Source organism: Ochotona curzoniae, unplaced genomic scaffold (assembly GCF_017591425.1).
Source record: "Ochotona curzoniae isolate NIBS_2020 unplaced genomic scaffold, NIBS_Ocur_1.0 scaffold_2453, whole genome shotgun sequence".
Classification (NCBI taxonomy): domain Eukaryota; kingdom Metazoa; phylum Chordata; class Mammalia; order Lagomorpha; family Ochotonidae; genus Ochotona; species Ochotona curzoniae.
The window spans coordinates 11,749,789-11,766,194 of NW_024467094.1; the positions used below are offsets into that span (position 1 = coordinate 11,749,789).

Genomic DNA, 16,406 nt, shown 5'->3' on the forward strand with positions numbered 1-16,406 from the left:
AAAGGCACAAGGCAACAGAAGGAAGAGTGTGCGCCACGGGGACAGCTGTCAGAGCCGCAGCACGGTGCACAGGGATGTTGAGAAATGGGAGCAGGACAAACCCGTACAGCCTGACGAGCCTTGCCATCCGCAGGGAGCCCAAGAGGCCACCAGAGGAGAAAGCGGACCCAAGGCCTGCATAAAAGGAGATTGTAGAGATAGAAACTCAGGAACTCATGATGACTTCCAGCTTGGGACTAGGTTCATTTCAGTAGGATGGAAGCATTTTCTTTTTTTTAGATTTATTTTTATTTTCATTTTACAAATTCATAGATACAGAGAGGTGACAGGAAGATCTTCCATCTGATGACTCACTCCCCAAGTGAGCACAACAGTTGGTGCTGTGCTGATCTAAAGCCAGGAGCCAGGAGCCAGGGGCTCTTCCGGGTCTCCCATGCGGGTGCAGGGTCCCAAAGCCTTGGGCCGTCCTGGACTGCTTTCCCAGGCCACAAGCAGGGAACTGGATGGGAAGTGGAGCTGCCGGGACCAGAACCGGCACCCATATGGGATCCTGGCGTGTTCAAGGCAAGGAATTTTGCCGCTAGGCCATGCCGCCGGGCCCAGGATGGGAGCATTTTTAAGATTGGGTTGTAGAGCTGGTTGCACCACTCTAATTACACTAAAATTCATTGACTTGTGTATCGAACCATGAACTTAAAATGGATGGATTTTATGGTGCATGCATTATATTGCCAAAAAGAAAACAGAGCTTTTGAAAATACCATTCGTTCCTTGTCATCCCAGGAAGTAAAGGAGACACGGTGTGCCTCTGGGAGGCCAGAGGAAGCTCGCGGCAAGCACCCACATCTGGGGCCTTGGGGCCAGAAAACATTGACTCTGGCTTGAATCCGGCTATTGACGCACAGGAAATACGAAGAATAGGGTTAGTTACATAGCCTCACAAGGAAGCCAAGAATCCCATCCAGAATGGGAGATGGTCTGCAAGTGAAATGGCTCAGAATTCTGACAAATGGCATGAAAAACTGCAGTAAGACATTATGAATATAAAGAATTTTAGAGTTCCTGCAATTAATACGCTAAGGAACCTTTTTTTCCCTTGTTTGCTTGCTTGCTTGCTTTTTCTCTAGTGGACTTGTTTGTTGATTTAAGCAAATTGATTTGGAAAAACACATTTGAGGTCATCACACAAAATTAGACATAGATTGCATGTTAGATATTACGAAGTAAATGTTAGGGGTTGGTGCTGTGGCACCGTGAGTCTGTAGCACTGGCATGGTGCTGCGCACTTAATGGCAGTACTTTGCATTCCGGTTTGCTCCACTTTGGAGCCAGCTCCCTGCTAATGCGCCTAAGGGAGCAGTGATGATGTCTCAGGTTCTTGGGGCCCATCACTGCACCAGTTCTAGCCCAAGCTGTTCCACATTAAGACACTCCTGGCTTCTGTCTGACCCGGCTCATCCTGAGCTCTCTGGGGAGTGAACCAGTTGATAGTACTTGCCTCTTTCTTCTTTCTCTGGACCTCTGCTTTTCAAATAAATAAATAAATTCTTTAAAAACAAAACAGAGAAACAAAGTAACAAAAAACAACACAGGAAGGCCCAGTGTAGTAGCCTAGTGGCTTAAGTCCTTGCCTTGCATCCACGAGGATCTCATGTGGATGTTTGTTCATATCCTGGCTGCTCCACTTCATGTGGTCATTTCCCAGGCCAAAGTAAAACAGTCGAGGATGGCTCAAAGCCTTGGGATCCTGCTCCTGCGTGGGGGACACAGAAGAAGCTCCTGGTTCCTGGTTTTAGATTAGCTGAGCTCTGGCTGTTGCAGCCACTTGGGGAATGGACCAGCAGACAAGATCGTTGTCTATCCTCTCTGTAAATCTGATTTCCAATAAAAATAAATTGTTTAAGAAAAAAGAAGAAGAAGAAATGTTACAGGTCAGGTACATACAGCATGATGGCCGGGCCCAGGGCAATAGCTCAGTAACTAAGTCCTCAACTTGCAGGCGCCAGGATCCTATATGGGCACTGGTTCTTTTCCAGGCTGATTCACTTCCCATCCATCCAGCTTCTTGCTTGTGGCCTGGGAAAGCAGTCGAGGATGGCCCTTGGGACCCTGCACCTGCCTCTGAGACCTGGTAAGCTCCTGGCTCCTGGTTCCTGGGTTTGGATTGGCTCAGCTCCAGGCATGGCAGCTATTTGGGTAGTGTACCAGTAGATGAGGATCCTTCTGTAAATCTGATCTGCCTTTCCAGTTGTTGTTGTTGTTGGAAAGGCAAATGTACAGAGAGGAAGAGACACAGAGAGGAAGATCTTCCAGCTGATGATTCACTCCCCAAGTGACCCAAGGGCCAGTGCTGCGCCAATCCAAATCCAGGAGCTAGGAACTTTTTTCCGGGTCTCCCACGCAGGTGCAGGGTCCCAAGGCTTTGGGTCATCCGCTACTGTTTTCCCAGGCCACAAGCAAGGAGCTGGAAGGGAAGTGGAGCTGCCGGGGTTAGAACCAGTGCCCATATGTGATCCTGGCATGTGCAAGGTGAGGACTTTAACCTCTAGGCCACTGCGCTGGGCCCAAAAAAACATGTATTTATTTTTTTTACTGGAAAAGCAGGTCAGAGTTTACTGAGAGAAGGAGATTCAGAAATATCTTCCATGTGCTGCTTGACTCCCCAAATGGCTGCAGTGGTTGCAGCTGAGCTGATCCAAAGCCAAGACCCAAGAGTCTTTTCGGGGTCTCCCATGCGGGTACAGGTCCCAAGGCTTTGGGCCATCTTTGACTGCTTTCCCAGGCCACAAGCAGGGAACAAAGTGGGAGTGAGGCAGCTGGGATTAAAACCAGCACCTAAATAGGATGTCAGCACCTATCGATGGAGGATTCATGTTCTAAGCCACTGGCCTCATAAATGAAAATTTAAATATTTCAGGGCGGGGATGAAGTTGGTTAAGGTGTCACCTGCAGTTCCAGCATTCCTTATGGGCACTGGTTCAAGACCGAGGTGCTCCACTTCCAATCCAACTCCTGACTAATATGCCTGGACAAGCAGTAGAAGATGGCCCACTGATATGGGAGGCTGGAATGAACCTCCTGGAGTCTCCTTACCCAAGCTGTGGCTGTTGCAGCCTTTTGGGAGTGAACCAACAGCTGCAAGATTTTGTCCCTCTCTATCTCTGCCTTTCAAATACAGTTTTGTTTTTAAAAGATTTATTTTTATTATTTTTTTTTTATTGGAAAGGCGGATATACAGAGAGGAGAGACAGAGAGGAAGATCTTCCGTCCAATGATTCACTCCCCAAGTGAGCGCAATGGGCCGATGCTATGCCGATCCAAAGCCAGGAGCCTCTTCCGGGTCTCCCACGCGGGTGCAGGTTCCCAAAGCTTTGGGCCGTCCTCGACTGCTTTCCCGGGCCACAGGCAAGGAGCTGGAAGGGAAGCGGGGCTGCCGGGATAGAACCGGCGCCCATATGGGATCCCAGGCGTGCAAGGCGAGGACCTTAACCACTTGTGCCACTGCGCCACCGCGCCGGGCCCTCAAATACAGTTTTTTAAGAAACATTTTTAAGGATGTATTATTTTTATTTCAAAGGCAGATTTCAATCAATCAATAAAAGGCAGACTTATAAAGAGAGGTAGAGAGAGAGAGAGATCTATCTGATGGCTCAGTCCCACAATAGCCACAGCAGCTATGTCTGAACCAAGGCAATCCAATCCAGAGGAGCCATGAATACCCTCTGGGTCTCTAAGGTGAATGCAGAAGCCCTATAACTTGAGTCATCCTCCTCTTCCCCCTCAATGACTTCTTTATGTTTGTGTTTAGAGAAACCAGACAGTACAGTCAGAGAATCAGTCTGTGAACGTACTGGTTACTCAGGAAGAAGAAGTCTTGGGAGATGCTGTGACCAGCAACTCATAGGCAGACAGACCCAGGGCGTCAGAGGATTCTGGGCTTTCTCTGTGTGTGTCTGCCATCATGCCAAGGCAAACAGGGCAGCGAGGTTGGTTTCTTCCTGCAGGAGTGTGGAGTTTCTGAACAAGGGCCAAATCCCTGTTGGCTAGTCCTTCTCTGACACTGTGCTCTGTCTCCTCTGGAGACCCTGCGCTGCCGCCTTTGTGCCTCCACTCCCCCAGCTCCTGCTCTTGGAGGGTACTGATGACATACTCGCTAGGTCCAGGGCCTTTCCTCGGTGTCTGCAGGATTTCCTGTGATTGACTAACGCCCTGATTTTGGAAACACTTCTCACTTATATATTACGACTTTTAACATAATTCTGTTAGGATTTGCATGCATAAGCAGCTACTTCTTGCCCGATCTCAAGCCATTTTCATATAATCCCTCAATTGTTATTTGTGTAAGGGAAACATCATTCCCATCTTACAGATGAGAAAACTGAGGCTTAAATAGGGGTTGAGCAGTCTTCCCTCTTCATGCTAGCAGGCACAGGGGTCTGTTGGCTCGGGGTGTGGTCTATCAGCTTTATGTGGGATTTATCAAGAGGAAAGCTTTACACGGCAGGTAAAGGTAGAGTTCTCTGAAGAAACCGTCTCTAGGGGATTTGCCAAGGATTTGATAGCAAGTTAGGGGAGCAGGGAAGGGGGTGTGGGAGCCCCTTGCTGCTTCTCCTGTTGGGACATTGGTTCCTATACGCTGTGTGTGCTGCGACCAGATTCAGCCTGGCCTCTCCCACTGTTCCTGTCTGTGGCGCGCCCCTCAGTGCGTGAGTGCCACATTGCCAGGGGAGCTCCCAGGAAGTCACCCCCAGGCTCTGCTGGTTCCTGTCTCTCCCCCCACTGACATCTTACACTCCTGGGCAGGAAGGAGCTATTGAACCCAAAGAATGTAACAGCTCAGCCCACGGCTGGCATGAGGTGCCCCCGCAGCATTTTGTGAGCTCAGCAAACCCAGTTCCTGCTCCCTGCAAGCTAAACTAAAACCACTCTTGCAGTTTTGCTTGGGACTGTATTGAATCGGTCGTTCATGTTGGAAACATTATTAGTTTATTAGTATTAAAGTTTCCAGCCCATGGTACACAAGGTTCAGAGGTTTTGAATTTCAGCAGTGTTTTTTGGTTTTCAATATGTATGTCTTCCACTTCTCTGGTTAAATTTTTTAAAAGATTTATTTATTTTTATTGGAAAGGCGGATATACAGACAGGAGGAGACCCAGAGGAAGATCCTTGGTCCGATGGTTCACTCACCAAGTGTCCACAACGGCCAATGCTTGAGCCAATCCAAAGCCAGGAGCCAGGAGCTCTTCCGGGTCTCCCATGTGGGTGCAGGGTCCCAAGGCTTTGGGCTGTCTTCGACTGCTTTCCCAGGCCACAAGCAGGAAGCTGGATGGGAAGCAGGGCTGCCGGGATTAGAACCGGTGACCATATGGGATCCTAGGTGTTCAAGGCAAGGACTTTAACCATTATGCTATTGCGCCGGGCCCTCTCAGGCTAAATAAAGTTGTATTTTTGATGCTGTTTACATAGTTGATCGAGGTAGGAAATATCACGTTAGGGAAAAGTGGGTGCAATCATTGTTTCCAAATTTTCTATTTGTTCTTCCTGTTCCTTGGCTAAATTTATTCTTAAATATTTCAATCTGTTATGTTTTTAAAGATTTATTCATTTTTATTAGAAAGATTTACAGAGAGAGGGATAGAAATATCTTTTGCCTGTTGATTCACTCCCCAGGTGGCCACAACGGCTGGAGCTGAGCTGATCTGAAAAGCCAGGAGCTCTGCTGGGTCTCCCACACGGGTGCAGGGTCCCAAGGCTTTTGGCCGTCCTCAGCTGCTTTCCAGGCCGGGAACTGGATGGGAAGTGGAGAAGCTGGGATTAGAACCATATGGGATTCTGGTGGATGCAAGGCAAGGACTTTTATAGCCTCTATGCTACCATGCTGGGCCCCCTACCTGTCTCTTTATCTATGATGGCTTTAAGGGGGAAGAAGACTAAAGAAAAGGACTGGGAAGATGAGGCCAGACAATAGTTCAGATACTACCCCTCACGTCCTGCACTGGTGCTGCGGAGTGCAGCAGGGCCCAAGGTTTAACTTTACCCAGGGCTTAGCATGAGCCTGAAAGATGCCTAGGACTGAGCGTGGCCCTGAAAATGGGACAGGGTTGGAAAGAGCAAGCTGGCCCAGGCTCTGTGGTAGCGCGGTCTAGGTGCTCCGCTCTCCTTGGGGTCCCCGCTCTCCTGGGGGTTCCCGCTCTCCTAGGGGTCCTCGCTCCCTTGGGGTCAGTTCTCTCCCTTGGGGTCCCCGCTCTCCTGAGGGTCCCTGCTCTCCTCGGGGTTCCCGCTCTCCTGGGGGTCTCCTCGGGGTCCCCGCTCTGCTGGAGCTCCCCGCTCTCCTGGGGCTCCCCGCTCTCCTGGAGGTCCCCGCTGTCCTCGGGGTCCCCGCTGTCCTCGGGGTCCCCGCTCTCCTAGGGGTCCTCGCTCCCTTGGGGTCCCCGCTCTCCTCGGGGACCCTGCTCTCCTGGGGCTCCCCGCTCTCCTGGAGGTCCCCGCTGTCCTCGGGGTCCCCGCTGTCCTGGGGGTCCCCGCTCCCTTGGGGTCCCTGCTCTCCTCGGGGTCCCTGCTCTCCTGGGGCTCCCCGCTGTCCTGGGGGTCTCCGCTCTCCTGGGGGTCCCCGCTCTCCTAGGGGTCCTCGCTCCCTTGGGGTCAGCTCTCTCCCTTGGGGTCCCCGCTCTCCTCGGGGTCCCCGCTTCCTCGGGGTCCCCGCTCCCCCGGGCCCGGCCCTCCAGCACTCGCAGTTCCCGCCTCGGAGCTCGGGCCCCGCCGAGCGGACGGAGGAGGGGCGTCTAGCTGGTTGCAGGGCCCGCCTCCCGCGCCAGTTGCCAGGGAGCCGTTGCCATAGAGCTGAGCAGTTGTCCGCGTGCGCAGGCGGAAGTCCCGGATTGAGGCGCCGCCATTTTTGCTGCCCGGACGCGGAGCGAGAGGGTGAGAGTCGGAGACGCTATCCGCTTCCATCCGACGCGCAGACCCTGCCGGAGCCGCTGCCGCTATGGATGATCGGGAGGATCTCGTGTACCAGGCGAAGCTGGCCGAGCAGGCTGAGCGATACGACGGTGAGTTGGCGGGGCAGCGAGGGGCTGGCATTCTCGGACCCTCTGCCGCCGCCCACAGAGGCCGGGAACGGGAGACAAAATGGCGGCATCGTCTCCGAGTCCGGCCGGGGGACGTGGATTCAGGGAGCGGGAGGTGGCTTGTGGGCTCCTGGGGCGGTGTGAGGCACCGGACCCGGGAGTCTGACCCCTTTCGCGTCCTCAGGTGCGGACATTGGCGAGTCGAGAGGCCATGGCGGCAGGGTGGAGGAGTTGGTTGTAAAATGGCGGCTGGGAGGGGGAGGGCGCGTCCCCGGGCGGGGGAAGGGGAGGAGATGGCGGGTGCTGTCTCTGGATGAACAATTCCCCCCGGGGAGCCTTCTGGGAGGGGCAGTGTCGGAATGTGGGGAACCCTTGGGTGGGGTGATGGAGGGGGCAGAGCGGCAGGCGCCTCTCGGGGCGGCGTGAGGACCTGGAGCTGCAGCGCGGGCGCCTTTCAGGGAAACATGGCGGGTGGGGGCGGTGGCTTTTCCCGGGAGGCCCCGTGCGGGGCGGCGGCGGCCGTGCGGTCTGACAAAGGAGCAGCGGCTCGGCGGGCGCAGGGCGAGCGGGCGGCCGTCGGGCTTCGCCGCACGCCTCGCCTCGGGGGGAGAGCGCCCGCTTGTCGGGGCGTGCCTGGCTTCTGGTGGGGCCGACATGGAGGAGCCCCGGAGACTCCCCGAGTTCTGCCTCAGGCTCCGAGCCATCACCGCGGCTTTTCCCTTTACCCAAATGGAAAGGGTTGAAAAATGAAACACGTTGAAGTAACTTGTGTTTTGGTTGACTTCCCCAGGCTTGGGAAGCGTGTTCCTACAGTCTGGTCAGGCCCTCAGTTGAGGGTTTTTGCATTGTGAATGTAGGTGAGCAAATTGCTGTAACGTTTTCCTTTGAAAGGCTTTTTTTTTCCCTTGGGTGGGACGGGATTTTGGTAACCGTTTTTCATTGCTCCTTAAACCCTAAAGATTCTTCAGTATTTCTTCCTTACCGAAGCATGCGTTGTACCTTATCTAGTCAGTCTCAGATTTTTTTTTTTTTAAATCCCGTACCCACCCCCATTTTGGATATTCACGTTACTCCGTATCCTTTCAACTGCAGTATTATAAAAAAACGAGTTATTATATTTGTGATTCTGGGTTTGGCTGATTTCAGCGGTGCTGTTGGTTCTTCATTACCTAATCTCTGTATCTTGGGTGTGTTCTAAAGGCCCCTCGCGTGCTTTTGCCAATTTGGTAATATGAATAGCCACAAGGCATGTCCCGAGTATTATCAGAAATTTGGATTTAGGGGTTTTGAAATTGAGAGGCGAACTCTAACCCTGAAATTTGATTAAAGGTACTGCATTTTGTCTTGTAGTGAATGGGGTGCCTGTTAGGAGGGGGTGGGGTAGGGGGGAAGTGCAGCTCAAGGTCAGCTTTACCTTTTTTCCCCCCCAGTGTAAAGATGTAAGCCCTGGGGCAAGTGGGTGCTTGGGATGCCGCTCTTTCCTCCTTCTCCGTTATCCCCAAATTGGCCCCCCTCTGGTCTGCGGCGCCCTTGGGGGGAAATTTGAAATGACACTTGAATGCATTGTTCTGTGGAGATGTAGGCTGAATGCGTTTCACTGTGGTAACCAAGAAGCATATGGTCAAGGCTTTGATTTGGAAATTTGTTTTAAAAGCCCATTTGGAAGCTTATGATTGTGGCTTCATAATAAGACAGGTCAGTGACAAGCCTAGGAGTTTGCCTGCTGAGAATTTTTTTTACTAAATACCTATTGGCTGTTCAGCTGAAGATTGTTTAGCTAAACTCTGAAGTTACTCATTTGTTAAGTGTCCCTTTCAGGAGCTGAAGGGGAAAGGAAGTGGACTCTTCCAGCTGAGGTGTTTCTGTGGTGGGCATAGGTAGGCCTTCAGGGACAAGGGGGCAGTGAGCCAGTCCCAGCCAGCAGCACCCACCCCTGCCTGCTCCCAACTGAGCGCGGTAATCGAGTTTTGTTCATGGTGACAGAGTGATCCTACAATCCAGTGACCAGACAAAAATTGCCAGATGCGGGGTTTGCTTTGCAGGGTTTGTATATGTTACCTTTCTTTTTCTTTTTCCAATATCAAGGTATGCTAATCTGTTATTTTGTAGACTGTGTTGAACTGAGGGCCTAAGCTTTTATCTCTGTTTAACTGTCCTGGCGAATTGGGATGGATTCATGTGCATTGTTTAACTTGATACATGGAAGTGAGAGCTAAGATGTGCTTTGGAGCAGGACAGGTTTGAGTAGGAAATTGTAGTTCATGGAACAGTTCATGCTGAAGAGTGAATCTATCATCACTGTGCTAATCCAGTCCAGCTGAGCGCTTCTGAGGCCCATCCTGCAGTCCTGTCTGAATCACATGGGGTAGAAACGTGGAGACTGCAAAGAGGGAAAAGTAAATGGTCCCCCCCCTTGTTTTAAGGATTTACATTTATTGGAAAGGCAGGTTTTCACACAGGAGATAGAGAGAATGCTCTCAGTGGTTTGCTCGCGAAGCAGCCACAAACGGCTGGGCCGAGGTCATCGGGAGCCAGGAGCTTCTTTTAGGTCTCTCATGTTGGTGCAAGGTCCCATGGCCCTGGGCCATCCTCTATTGCTTTCTCAGGCCACAAGCAGGGTGTTGGTTGGAAAGTGGAGCAGACAGGACACTAACCAGTGCCTAAATGGGATCACATTGCTTGTATGTGGAGGATCAGCCAGTGATCCATTTTGGCCCCTACCAGTTTATTTTTATTGGAAAGGCACATTATAGAGATAAATTTTTTTCTTTAAGATTATTTGAGAGTCTGGCATGGTAGCCTAGTGGCAAAAGTTGTTGCCCTATATGGGCTGGGATCCCGTGTGGGTACCAGTTCACCTCCCAGCTGCTGCACTTCCCATCCAGCTCCCTGCTTGTGGCCTGGGAAAGCAGTCAGGGAAGGCCCAAAGCCTTGGGACCTGCACCTGTGAGAGACCTGGGAGAGGCTCCTAGCTCTTGGTTTTGGCTCAGCTCAGCTGGCCGTTTTGGCCACTTGGGAGGTGAATTAGTGGACCAGAAATCTTTCTTTCCTTTTTTCTGTAGATATAATTTTCCAGTAAAAATGCAGAAATGTTAAAAAAAAGATAAAATATTATTTGGAAGACATGCAAAAAGAGGACAGAGGGAGAGATGACATGTCCTCTGGTTCATTCTTCGACTGGCCACCGCAACTAGAAGCCAGGAGCCTGGGACTAATTCCACATGGTGTGGGGCCTAAGCACGTGGGCCAGATGAGCTGCCTGCAAAGGTGTGTTAGCATGGGGCTGGGTCAGAAGTGAGCAGTGGAGACTTGAACTGGTGTTATATGGGTTGCCAGCACTGTAGGCAGCGACTTAACATACTGTGTCACAGCACTGGCCCTGGAATGACATTTTAATATGACTTATTTGACGTGTTGTTAACAGATGTAACATGCACTGGTTCACTTCCAACTGTTCAGTCTCAACAGCTGGGACTGGGCAAGGCTGAAGCCAGAACCTCGTCTGGGTCTCCCAAATGGGTGGCAGGGGCCAAGTGCTTGGGCCATTTTTGCTGGCAACATTTAACATAAAGCAGAATTGAAAGTGGAGCGTCCAGAACATAAATCGGCAGCCATAAGATGGTGATTTTGCCAGTGCCAAATCTCCTATCACCCCTGAATGCATGGTTTTTTGAACATTATGATGTAGCAAGCTGACTCTGCCTATAGAGCTGGCAATCCCTATGGGCATCAGTTTGAGTCCCAACTGCTCCATTTCCAACCCAGATTCCTGCTAATGCACCCGAGAAAGCAGCAGAGGATGGCACCAACACTTTGGCCTTTGTATCCACATGGGAGACTAGGAACCTATGAATGGAAAGTTCTTTGCCTTGCTTACAAATTTTTAAAAAATTTTAGAGGTATAAGACTAAATGTCAGGCATTTTTTTCCTTATCTCAAGGAAATGACTTGTGTTTATATAAGTGGTAATGACAGGTGTCGTTAAATTTGTTAGCAAGGCAGAAAGAAAGGTCTTCCATCCGCTGTCACTCAGCATGTAATGGCAGCAGCCTGGCTGAATGCAGAAGTCAGGAACTGCTTTAGGGCTGTGGGGCAGGAACCTGAGTCTTGGACTGTCTCTCTCCTGTATACATTAGTAGGAGACAGCGTGGAGCAGCGTGGATTTATCCTTGCAAGGGATACAGGCGTGTCTAGAGATGATTTAATCTGTTTCATGATAATAGATACCCAAGACTGTTTTTAGTTTAGTTTTTTCCTTTTTTTTTTTAAGATTTATTTTTATTGCAAAGTCAGATCTACAGAGAGGAGGAGAGACAGAGAGGAAGATCTTCCATTCACTGGTTCATCCCCCAAGTGGCTGCAATGGCTGGAGCTGCGCCGATCCGAAGCCAGTAGCTAGGAACAACTTCTGGGTCTCCCACACAGGTGCAGGGTTCCAAGGCTTTGGCTGTTTTGGACTGCTTTCCCAGGCTACAGGCAGGGAGCTGGATGGGAAGTGGGGCTGAGAGATTAGAACCGGCGCCCATATGGGATTCTGCTGCGTTTCAAGGCGAGGACTTTAGCTGCTAGGCCACTGTGCCAGGCACCAAAGATTGTTTTTATGTTTTGTTTTTTATTTTCTTTTTTTTTTTAAGATTATTTTCATTAAAAAGACACAAATACAGAGAGGAGAGAGAGAGGAAGATCTTTTGTCCGCTGATTCACTCTCCCAAGTGGCGACAACGGCTGGAGCTACTCCGATTCGAAGCCAGGAGCCTCCTCTGGGTCTCCCACACAGGTGTAGGCGCCCAAGGCTTTGGGCCGTCCTCAACTGCTTTCCCAGGCCACAAGCAGGGAGCTGGTTGGGAAGTGGGGACAAGAACTGGCATCCATATGGGATTCCTTCGTGCAAGGCGAGAGGATTTTAGCTGCTATGCTACTGCATCAGGCTCTTACTTATATATACATATATACATTGTTTTCTCCTTTTAAGATTTACTTATTTTGGGCCCGGCGCGGTGGCGCAAGTGGTTAAAGGTCCTTGCCTTGCACGCCCGGGATCCCATATGGGCGCCGGTTCTAATCCCGGCAGCCCCGCTTCCCTTCCAGCTCCCTGCCTGTGGCCTGGGAAAGCAGTCGAGGACGGCCCAAAGCTTTGGGACCCTGCACCCGCGTGGGAGACCCGGAAGAGGCTCCTGGCTTCGGATCGGCATAGTATCGGCCGTTGGGCTCACTTGGGGAGTGAATCATCGGATGGAAGATCTTCCTCTCTGTCTCTCCTCTCTGTATATCCGCCTTTCCAATAAAAAAAAAATAAAAATAAATCTTTAAAAAAAAAAGATTTACTTATTTTTATTGACAAGTCAGCTATAAAGAGGATAGACAGAGGAAGCTCTTCTGTCTGTTGGTTCACTCCCCAAGTGACTGCAACGACCAGAGCCAAGCCAGCCAGGATCATGGAGCCTCTTCTGCATCTCTCAACGTGGGTGCAGGGTCAACAGGCTTTGGGCTGTTTTGGACTGCTTTCCCAGGCCACAGGCAGGGTGCTGGATGGGAAGTGGAACAGCTGGGATACCAGCTGGCACCCATTTGGGATCCCAGCATGTGCAAGGTGAGGATTTAGCCACTAGGTTATCATGCTGGGCCTCCCAATTTTTTTTTAAACTTGATATTTGCTTATTTGAAATATAGAATTCGGGAGAAACGGAGTCTTCACGTGTTGGCTCCCCAATGGACACAACAGGATTGGGCCAGGTGCAAATCAGAAGCTTGAAACTCCATCCTGGTCTCAGATGGCTCGCCAGGGATTCTGGTACTAGACTAATAATTTGCTGCCTTCTGGGTATATTAGCAGGGAAATGAATCAGAAACAGGATGGCTAAGGTGGTAACCAGAACTCTTAACCTTAACCCACTGGGCCACAATGCTTGTCGCTGGTTGTTTTTTGTTTGTTTGTTTGCTTGCTTGCTTTGGAAGAAAGATTTACAGTGAGGAGAGACAGAGAAAGATTTCTTCTGTTGCTGGTTCACTCTCCAAATAACCGCAGCAGCCATTGCTGAACCAGTCTGAAGCTGGGATGCCTCCAAGGTCCCCAGTGTGAGTACAGGAGCCCTGTAAGGTCAGTCATCGTCCCCTGCCTTCCCAGGCCATAATAAGCGGGACTCGATAGGAAGTGGAGCAGCCATTGGCATCCATACGGGATCTTCCAGCAGCTTGTTCACTCCCTAAATGGCCAGAGCTGAGCCAATCTGAAAGCTGCAGCCAGGGATTCATCTGGCTCTGCCATGTGGATTCAGGGTCTCAAGGACCTGGGCCATCTTCCACTGCCTTCGCAGGCCTTAGTAGGTATCAGGTTCAGAAGGTGAGCAGCCAGGACTAGATCAAGTGCAAGAGGTGAAGGCTTAACTTGCTGTGCCACAGTGCCAGTCCCTGTACTTGGGGGTTTTACTTGTGCCTGCTTTTCTCCCAGTCCAGCTCCCTGCTAATGCAGCTGGAAAGGAAGGGGATGATGCCTCTAGCTTGGGATTTCCCTGTTGGTTTTGGACTAGCCAGATCCTAACTTTTGCAGCCAATTTGGAGAGTGAACCACCAGATTGCAACTCTGAGTCCTTTCCTCTGCTGTGCTCTCTCCTTGCTCCTAGGTGAAATAGGTAAGAGCGTTCAGTTCGGTTCTCACGAACCTTCCTCACAAACTATGCTTTATCATGGTATCTATATATGGCTGGTGCTGTGCGTTGCTTTCAATTTATTTCTAGTGGAAGGGCAGGTATACGGAGAGACAGAGAGGAAGATCTGTCCGATGATTCACTCCCCTAGTGACCACAACTGCTGTAACTGAGCCAATCCGAAGCCAGGATCCAGGAACTTCTTCCAAGTCTCCCATGCGGGTGCAGGGTACCAAAACTCGGGGCCGTCCTGGACTGCTTTCTCAGGCCACAAGCAGGGAACTGGATGGGAAGTGGAGCTGCCGGGATTAGAACCAGCATCCGTATGGGATCCTGGTGTGTTCAAGGCAGGACTTTAGGCACTAGGCTATCACACTGGGCCCTCAAGTGCTTTTATAATAACTACTGTCCTGTTTCTGACAAATGTTGGGTCCTCATAAAACTGAGGAGCAAAGGTTGCCAATTGATTCACAAATGTTGTAAATAGTGGGGTAGATAGCTGTCAATTGGAACCAATTAAGGGATAATAAAGAGTAGCAGTAAAAAATTACTGAGTGGTCGTTTAACAGCTTGACAGAGCTGATTATTGATCTATCCAAATTGATGAGTTGTGTAATTTAATGGTTTGAGCTCATTAAATATGTAGTTCAGTCCATCCCACAATTTAGAGGATCATCCAGATTAACTAAATTTGTGGCAAGTGCTAAGGTCTTCATCATTTGATCACTCCAGGCCTTCTGGGCTGTGCTGGAGAAGCTGCAGAAGTGGGGATTGTGCAGTGCAGTCCCTGCCTTTCATGGTCATGCTGCTCGAGGCCGTGGAATTCAGGTGAAAGTTGCTAAAACTTTGTCCCTCGCTGTTACAGGGGTGAGGTCTGAGTTCCCAGGTGATTGGCTTTGTTATCAAATGAAGTTAGCATCTGACAGAATATAAAATAAATACGGCATGAGAGTTCCTTTTCACGGCCCTCTCCTAGCCACATGGGAAGTTAGGGGTGCGTTAGTTGCTGGAAATAGAGCTTGATGGTGAATCTGAGAGCGGCAAAGCAGGTGAGCCGGCTCTGCCTTCTGTCTTGAGCTGTTTCTGGGCTTTGAAGATGTAATAGGTAAATGTTGGCAAACATGCTAATCTTAGAAAAGTTTTCTCAAATATGCTTTTTTTTTTTTAAAGATTTATTTTTATTATTATTTTTTTATTGGAAAGGCGGATATACAGAGAGGAGAGACAGAGAGGAAGATCTTCCATCCGATGGTTCACTCCCCAAGTGAGCGCAACGGCCGATGCTATGCCGATCCGAAGCCAGGAGCCTCTTCCGGGTCTCCCACGCGGGTGCAGGGTCCCAAAGCTTTGGGCCGTCCTCGACTGCTTTCCCAGGCCACAGGCAGGGAGCTGGAAGGGAAGCGGGGCTGCCAGGATTAGAACCGGCGCCCATATGGGATCCCGGGCGTGCAAGGCAAGGACTTTAACCACTTGTGCCACCGCGCCGGGCCCCAAATATGCTTTTTTAAAAAAGGTTTTATTATTGGAAATGCAGATCTACAGAGTGAGGGAGAGACAGAAAGATCATCTGTCTGCTGGTTCACTCCCCGAGTGGCCTTTACTGCCAGAGCTGAGGCAATCCAAAGCCAGGAGCCAGAAGCCTTTTTGAGTCTCCTGCATGGTTCCAGCATGGTTGCCGGGTCCCAAAGTCTTGGGCGGTCCTCTACTGTTTCCTCAGGCCACAAACAGGGAGCTGGATGGGAAGCAGGGCCACCAGGATTAGAACCTGTGTCCATATGGGATCCCGGCGCATGCAAGGTGAGGACTTTAACCATTACGCTATCGCGCCAGGCCCGAAATGCCATTGGTTACCATGGAAGTTTTCTTCATGTTTTGCATTGTCCTCTGTTCTCTCCTAGTGGGAAGATTCTAGTATCAGGTCTTGACTTAATCCTCTTCTGAGTTTGCTTAATGTGACTGTTGAATATGTTCACATTTATTCTTTTAGATGAAATAATTTGGAAATTAAATAAGGAGCATAAAAGGGTGCCCTGGTAACTGATACCTGGTTTTTTCCCTGCATTTCAAGAGATAAAAGAATTTAGTACAATAGATTTAGTGGGCTTACTTCTGACTTTGAAGGTAGGTAAGAATCGGGTTGCAGAAAAAGAAAAATTGGGAACAAATTGTCTCATCCATTTTCCCATATTCCTTGGCCCTTCCCCCCAATCAGCGCTCCGCATGGGCATTCATCCTTATCAACTATGCAAATCACTGTCAAAATAAAATTTAAAATAAATAAAAGGAAACAAGTTTCAGTTATTTTAGAGGCCCTCAGGGTCAAGATACATTAGCAAGTAGATTTAACTCTTAACAAAGATGTGGCTTAAAGTGCCGAAATACAGTTTTTCTTCTGTGTTTTGAAATTCCATTTTATTTGGAAGAGAGCTCTTTTCAAATTCCTGACACAGCCAGGCCAAGCCCTGCCAGGGACAGGGACAGGTGGCTCCCTGCGGCCACCCAGGGGCTGGAGTCAGGGCAGGGAGGAACCCCGCTGCTCTGTTTATCCATTATAAATGTAGCATACTCGATGTAACATTAATTAACATTTTAATCTACAGATGTTAAATTATAAGTAAAATTTATCAGTTTTAAAGTTTTTTAAAAATTATTTTTATTGAAAAGGCAAATTAGATTTATAGAAAGAAACAGAAAC

General features: G+C 49.8%; 1 protein-coding gene across 1 annotated transcript in view; it reads left to right on the top strand.

Moving 5' to 3' along the window:
- The first annotated feature begins 6,857 nt into the window (after positions 1–6,857).
- Positions 6,858–16,406, top strand: part of YWHAE (tyrosine 3-monooxygenase/tryptophan 5-monooxygenase activation protein epsilon) — a 29,815-nt gene continuing 20,266 nt past the window's right edge. The window contains exon 1 of the mRNA XM_041001870.1: positions 6,858–7,049. Coding sequence (XP_040857804.1) covers positions 6,986–7,049 — 64 coding nt within the window. The 5' untranslated portion in view covers positions 6,858–6,985. The remainder of the gene's footprint in view (positions 7,050–16,406) is intronic.